Here is a 7,977-nt window from a genome sequence, read left to right on the forward strand (position 1 = left end):
CATTATATACTAAAGTATATGTATGTGGAGACAGAAATCTGCAACAACCTCTGTGTACTATATTTTTCTGAGGTGCACGGGCATTTGAAACACATCTGTGGAACAAGATGCTTGTTCTTTTGTGTTAGTATTTAAAATGAGGTCTCTTATTTTGTGAGTGTGGTTCTAGATAACTTTTAGGACTTAGTTGTCAAAGCAGTCAAATTTTTACACCACCACAGGACACACGGAAACTCTGCATGCTTACACTGATAGCTGCTGATGGCTTTTCTGCTCCTGAATCTGGTATACTGTGAAAAAACAGACATGGATGACGATCATGCATATTCATTAAATGCTTTAACAATGCCAGACGTATAGCTGGACTCAAGAGGAAATGTAGGAAGCAAATCCTTACAAGGACTCCAACTTGAGTGCAAATGAAGAGCAATACTCACATTCCTTATAGTGCTGCTCTTCAGTCTTTATTTGTTTGTGGACCCCTAACAAATTTCCAGTAGGAAAATAGGCTCCCCCAACCAGTAAATGTAATTGCCTGGTAATATAATTCCTTTTTTAACCCTAAAATGATATTCGAGACTCAGAGCCAAAACAGTTGCTGTCAAGCCTCCCATTGTGAACAGTGTCACACCTGTCATTCTTCAGGTTACTGAAGAGAACAGGAAACCCCCTCTGAAACAGGCTGAAAGCTGTTTCACCTCTCTAAAAGACATCCTCTTCAGGTAATACAAAGTCACTCCCTTCTGGTTCTTATTCTCACTTTGACTGTCACCCTGCAGGAAGTGGCTGCAAGAGAGGAAACCTAAGGCTTGGAGTCCTGCTTGTCTGGCTGGTCTTTCGGCAATGGTGAAATGAAGATCTTCTCTGGGACAGGGTTAGGGCAGGAGTCCTGAAGTACAGGGGTAAAATGATAGAGGCCACTGTGCTCCCTTTCAGAGGTGATGGGAGAGACTGGGCAGTGCCTGGGGGGAAGGGCTGGAGGAACTCCAGGAATCTTAAATTATTTCAGGTTGTGTTGGGGGTTAAAGTCTGAGGCACTGGTACTGTATATATTGTATTAAAAATTTTAACTAAGTATCTACACAAGGTAGCTAATACTCATCCTAAACTTATGTTGATGGCAGACAGGTAGGTGATAGATGGCGTTTGTAAGATACTCACAGAACCCACAGACCTCCCTGGGTACTTTGTGAGCAGAGTGAGTGATGCCCTTTTTTCTATTAAACCTAAAAGGTCCACATTTTATTTAATTTTAATTTTAATTTTAATTTTAATTTTAATTTTAATTTTAATTTTAATAATACTAATACTAATACTAATACTAATACTACTAATAATAATAATTCTTTCACAAAGGAGTGAGATTCAAAAGGCCAGCAGTTTACGTTAATTCCGTTGGCTGGAATCTCCGGGAAGAGCACCGTGGATCTGTAGGGAATGTAGGCGACACGGCTGGGGGAGCAGCGCCGCCTGCGGGCTGGCGCGGGGACTGCGTGCCCACCTCGGAGCCAGGCGTGGCTGCAGCGCTCCCGCGCTCTGCGTCACTTAAACACCAGAGCTTTTCCGACGTGTGCTTAGCGAATTAGGGAGTGGTTTCGGTGATGCAGCTTTTGTATATGCCCGTGATATTATTTTAATACAGTTTTAAAATCAAGCCTGTTACTGAGCCACGTTTTGTTCTGCATTTGCTGCTGACTAAGGATCTATAAAAGCCTTGTGTGGATTTCACCTACTTATCTTAAAACTTTAAATCACGAGTCTGCCTATATCGTTGTATATGTTTAACAAATATGAGCATTTTTCACAAGGGTGGTCAAATGAGTGATGTCGTGGAAGAAAACTGCAAGGAAAGCAGTGCTTCTCAGGAAACCTCTGCAGAAAAAAATGTGTCTCCTGCTAAGGACTGCTCAATAGGACACAAAAAATTGGTATGACTTCTCCAGTACTATTTTATTATCAAGATACTTACAATCGCCTTCAATTTCTTCAGTCATTACAGAAAATAAAAGCTGGAGTCAAGAGAGAAATATCAGTAACAACAGTGAAATGGATTAAGTTTGCAGAACAGTGATTTAGAGGGCTAAAAGCAATTCTAAGGAAGTAGGGAAATACAATAGTAGTCTTAGAGAAAGGACTATCATCATACCTTATTATCCTTTTACTACTTAAAGTTTCATTATTTATGATCATGAATGGTGATGATGCTGGAAATCTACCCCTAAGTTCAAAGCAGACATGTCAGAGTAAGGTAGTACATGAGACTGCCCTGTATATTTTCAGGAGGATGCAGCTGAAGATGCACAGCATCAACCACCTTGTAAAAAAGTGTAACCAAGTGCATGGATATTTCTGAATCACTGTATCAGCAGGCTGGTCTGAACCACCACTGCTTTGCCCTGAGAAACAGTGAAAGCACTCAGATGTATGTGGAAAATCATTGTGGATTCTCAAAGGAATGATGCCTTCCAGGGAAGCTAAAAAATTACAAGGCAGTTCCACTTACATAACAGGAGAAAAATATTTGTATGTATTTTTGTGCCTTTTCATAATGAATGACAAGTGTATGGTGAAAGTTCATAGTCATTGTCCAAAGGGAAATTGTTTGACATGATGCTTATGTTTGTTTGCAGAGACTTCAGAAATATCTGTCAACATACATGGACTATGTGGAATAGTAATACACGGAGATAATGTTTTAGCTTCCAAAAGTATTCAGCCATTTTAGCTAATTGCAAACATGAATTCTATAAAATTGGCAGAAAAATGCATCCTCCTCTTTCTCAGAAAACTGTGCTTAGTTGAGCTGCTTTGTTTTTGTCTGTGTGTTGAGGTTTTTTTCTCACATTTCTCACTTGTGCAAATACTTCCTTACTGTATTAGTTGCTCCTTCAGACATTTTTCTTGTCCTCAGATTGTTTGGACAAAGTTTCTAGGCATCTGAGGGAACAGTGAAAATAAGAGTGAATCCATTTGAGATGCTTATAATCATAGTATTTGTTTTTACATTTTAGGTGAAAATTGAGGAACAAAACACATAATTCTGTCTCTCACATGGCAACTTGCAAACCCCATGCTACTGCACCAGAGTCATGTGTTCAGAGTAATGGTTGCCCCATCTCTGGTCAGAATACACAGTCGGTAAAAGGAATACTTGATTAATAGTTAGACAAGCAAACATTTTAAACAATCAACTTGATCTTATAAGTTATCAGGAATATAAATTTTAATGTCATTCAAAAGCCAGTGAGGACACTTGGCTGCTAATAAATACATTTTCCAATTGTACTAATTACAAACTTTCTGTTGTTTACTTATAGCAAAAACTCGAGAAACAATTAAAATGCTTAACCTTTCAAAATCCAGGACCTCAGGTAGCTGACTTCAATCCTGAAACTAGACAGCAGAAAAAGAAAGCATGCATGTCACAGATGAAACAAAATTTTTTGTATGAGTCCAAGTAAGATCTCTAATTTATTAACCAATTTACTTTAAAAAATGGCTGGTAGGCTGTTCACTGAATCTAAATAAATTAAAAAAAGCATTGTATTTTGCAGAATGATTTCTTATTACTCTTGAAAGCCATGTTGGAAAAGCAAGATTTTTTCTGTGTGACTTTAAGGGAATTTTGATATAGTATGGCATACGTTAATTTTTTAGTACCAATGGCTGTTGCAATTAGGATATAATGCTGATATTTAATTTTGCTGTGAGTTTGTTAAAGACTAAATACTTGTACACACATATTTTCTACATGTGTTTGATTTAGTCTCTGAATATGTTGAAGCATTGTCTGACAATTTTTGTTTTCTTTCACAGATTTACAAAGAAGTATGACAAACATGGCAGGCTGCTTTGTAATGACATAGATTTATGTGATTGCCTGGAAATGGACTGCTTGGGTTGCTTCTATCCTTGTCCCAAATGCAATTCAAACAAATGTGGACCAGAATGTCGCTGCAATAGAAAATGGGTTTATGATACAATTGAGACTGAAGCTGGGGATGTGATCAGTGCACTACCATTTTTTGTCCCTGACTGATTATGTTCTGTTAGTTTTTGTGCCTGAACATTGTTCCTTCATGTTTTATTGAAGTAAATCTTGGTTTTATGAATTGTCTCTAGTGAAGTACCTGGCAGTGGTACTTGTACTTCTTTATTGCTGCCTACCTAGCAAACTTTACCATTTCCCGTAAAGTAAAAGTGTGTATTTCATTCTTCTTTATCCTTGTGAGCTTTGCTAAGGCACCTAGTCAATCCTTTCTAAATCCTGACTTTCTAAAATTGAAGGTGTCTGAACTGTTACGGGAAGATAATTTTCTTACTCTGAGAAGCTGAACTGCATTACTTGTAATGAGGGTTTTTCGCCAATTTCCCTGCTTGTTCATTTACTCAGATGTGTGACACAGCTCCTTCTTTTGTGTAGGCTTTTCCAAAGAGCCTTTTCATCCTGATGCACTCATTCCTCATATAGGTAAGGCAGGAGGCATTTGAGATAACACTGTCCTTTGAAACTAGGTCACTCTTTTTCACGTTCATCTGTATATTAAGCAAAGGAGAGTGGAAACAACTCTCAGCAATTCTTCCTTGCTGCCCAGGCTGAAAAACTGAAACCAACATGTTCAGTCAGCACTATTTTTTTATAGCATGTGGCACATTAAATGTCCACCAGTCATCAATTATATGGCTGAACAGACTGGATATTTTTCCTTCTGGACAGGAAAATCTCTTTAGTTCCAGAAGCTTCCTTGTCATGTAAGACATGACAGATTTTAAATACAATAACTTACACCCAGTCTTCCTATGAAATAGGTATTCTCATTAATGATAGGCATCCACTCCCTTTCTGAGGAGGGAGGGTTCCTCTGGATCTTGAAGGCAAGAAGGCTGCAGATGGTTGCAGTGGATTTCCAGGAGCATGCTGCTGGTGAGGGAATCATTCCTTGGGCCTACTCCTTGTTCATTTTTGAGGAGACTCTCCCAACTTTGAATATGTCACCACTTTTCTCCCTTACCACAGGCCATTCTCTGTGACAAAGACCTACTGCTCCAAGACAAAAACATCTCCCAATACAAGAAACTTGGGAACAGATCCCAAGAATGTCTTACACCAAAATCTCCTTCTGACTTGCTACCTTGGAAAGATTTTTTGTTCCTCTCAATTGATGACACCTTAAGCTTATATCATGCAGGCGGCATGGGCAACAAGCTGGAGGAGATGGAAGCCATTGTGCAGTGGGAATGCTGTGACACTGTCACCATCAGTGAAACATGGTGGGACAACTTGCACAACTGGAGTGCTGTGATAGATGGCTGCAAACTTTTCACGAAGGGATGGGTGGGGGAGGAGAGGTGGGGAGGTAGCCATGTATGTTAGGAAGAGTTTCAGTTGTCTCAAGCTTAATGATTGTAGCAATAGGGTTGAGTGTTTCTGGGCAAGGATCAGAGGGAAGGACAACAAGGCAGATATCCTGGTAGGAATCTGTTGTAGACCACCAACCAGGATGGAGAGGCAGATGAGATATTCTATAAGCAGTCACAATCTCTTGCCCTTTTTCTCAAGGGGGTCTTCAGCTTTCCAGATGCCTACTGTTGATACAATATAGCAGAGAGGGAAAAAGAGTCCAGGAAGTTCCTGGAGTATATGTAAGACCATTTTCTGACACAGCAAGTCACCCGAGGGGAGGCACCTGTTGAGTCAGTTCTTTGTGAACAGAAAAGAACTAGAGGGTGATATAAATGGTCTGAAGCAATCTTGGGCACAGTGATCATGAAATGATAGAATTTTCAATTCTCAGAGAAAAAAGGAAAGGGATCAGCATAACTGCCGTCTTGGATTTAGGAAGGTCTGTCAAGGGGCCTGGTTGTCAAAATCACTTAGGAAGCAGTCCTGAATGGCAAAGGAGACCAGGTCTTTCAAGAAGGAAGTCTTCAGGGTGCAGCCTGTCCTCAGGTGCCAAACGACAAGCTGATATGGAAGAAGGCCATCCTAGATGAACAGAGAACTTTGGCTGGGTAAGGAGAATATATCACCTTTGGAAGAAGGGGAAGGCAATTTAGGAGGACCACAAGGATGTGGTGAGGTTATGCAGAAAAAGAGAGAGAAGGGATAAAGTGCAGAAATTAATCTGGCTACTGCTGTAAAAGACAACATAAATGTTTTTATGAATTCACCAAATGTTTTTATAAATACATGGAAAAATGTTTGGACAATGTTCTCAAGCACATGGTATCACTCTTGGGATGTCCTGTGCAGGACTAAAAGTTAGACTTCATGAGCCTTGTGATCCCTTATGACTCAGCATATTCTGTGATTCTGTGATCACGAAAAAAAAGGAGAGCTAAGGAGGATCTCCTTACCTCATGGATGTGGGAGATGCATTATGACAAAGGATGAGGAAAAAGCAGAGTTAGTTAGTGCCATCTTCGCTTCTGTCTTTAATAGCAAGACAGATTTTTGTTTGGATACCCAGCCTCATGAACTGGAAGACAGGGATGTGTCACTAGTGGACACAAAATAGGAGCGTGGATTCAATTACAGCAGGCAGAAGTATCATCCAGAGAAGGCTTTATTTCATGTTTTTTCAGACCCTTTTTTGAGGCGCTCCAATACAGGTTTAACCTGATTGGTAAAGAGAACTTCTCTCGACCCATTGGTGAGACAAGAGAAAACACTCAAGACATCTGTACAATATTGTTTTGGGAACCAAAAACCTATTTACAAAAACAGTCCTTGAGAGAGAAATGTTCCCAAAAGACTTTCCCTTGGGAACAGGTCAGCCACTGACAGGCTGAAAACTCTCTCAGACTCAAAAAATCATATCCACAGGGATGGGGATCAGAATGAAGCCTGCATATTAAAGGGGTCATGACCACTGACCTGCTACACCACTTAGACAAACACAAGTTCATGGGGCTGGCTAGGATCCACTGAAAGTTACTGAGGGAACTGTCAGCAAAGTTCACCAAGCTACTTATCATCATGTACCAGCAGTCCTGAATACTAATGAGGTCCCAGATGACAGCAGGTTAGCAAATATTTTGCCAATCTACAGGAAAGGTTAGAAGGAGGATTCAGGGAATTCTAGGCCTGTCAGTCTGGCCTCGGTGCCAGAGAGGGTCATGAAGCATGTGCCTTCACTTGGCATGTAGGGGGCAACCAGGGGATCAGGCACAGCCAGTCTGGGTTTAGGAAGGGCAGGTCCTGCTTGACTAACTTGATCTTTTGTGACAGGATGACCCTGCCTAAAGGATACAGAAAAGACTATGGATATGTGTACCTATACTTCAGTAAAGCCTTTGACACTGTTCCCCACAGCACTCTCCTGGAGAAACTGACTGCTCACGGCTTGGACAGGGGCACTGGCCCTGGGTTAGAATCTGTCTGGATGGCCAGGTGCAGAGAGTGAAGGTGAATGGAATTACATCTAGCTGGAGGCTGGGCAGCAGTGGTTTTTCCCATGGCTCAGTGTTGGGGCCAGTCCTGTTAAATAACAAGTTTGTGTGCCTCCTCAGTCAGCTCTGAGATGACACTGAGTTGGGTGGGAGCACTGATTTGCCGGAAGGTAGGAAGGCTCTGCAGAGGGGTCTGCACAGGATGGATTGATGGGCCAAGGCCAATTGGGTGAGATTCAACAAGGTGAGGTGCTGGGTCCTTGGGCCACAACAACCTCATGCAGGAGTTGGAGAAGAGTGGCTGGAGAGCTGCAGAGAGGAAAAGGACCTGGGGGTGCTGGTAATCAGCAGGTGAACATGAGCCACATTTTTATATAAAAATGGTTATGGGATTCCTGTCAAAATGGGGACTTAACATTAGATAACTTAAGTAAACCACAAGGTATTCAGCTTTCCTTCAGTGGTTTAAAAACTACGAAGAGCAATCAGTCCTTGGAAAAGTCAGATCTGTTCTAGAAAGTCTACATATTTCAGTTACAAGACCACTAAACTCTTCCTCCTGGCATAAAATGAACTTCTGCATAT

The 7,977-nt window shown here is 41.0% G+C and overlaps 1 protein-coding gene across 1 annotated transcript; it reads left to right on the forward strand.

Moving 5' to 3' along the window:
• Positions 1-1,817: 1,817 nt before the first annotated feature.
• Positions 1,818-4,039, forward strand: ARL14EPL (ADP ribosylation factor like GTPase 14 effector protein like). Its single transcript, XM_058827653.1, has 3 exons — positions 1,818-1,928; positions 3,318-3,457; positions 3,817-4,039. The coding sequence occupies exons 1-3, from the start codon at positions 1,818-1,820 to the stop codon at positions 4,037-4,039; spliced, it is 474 nt and encodes a 157-aa protein (XP_058683636.1).
• Positions 4,040-7,977: the final 3,938 nt, after the last annotated feature.

Source organism: Poecile atricapillus, chromosome Z (assembly GCF_030490865.1).
Source record: "Poecile atricapillus isolate bPoeAtr1 chromosome Z, bPoeAtr1.hap1, whole genome shotgun sequence".
Classification (NCBI taxonomy): domain Eukaryota; kingdom Metazoa; phylum Chordata; class Aves; order Passeriformes; family Paridae; genus Poecile; species Poecile atricapillus.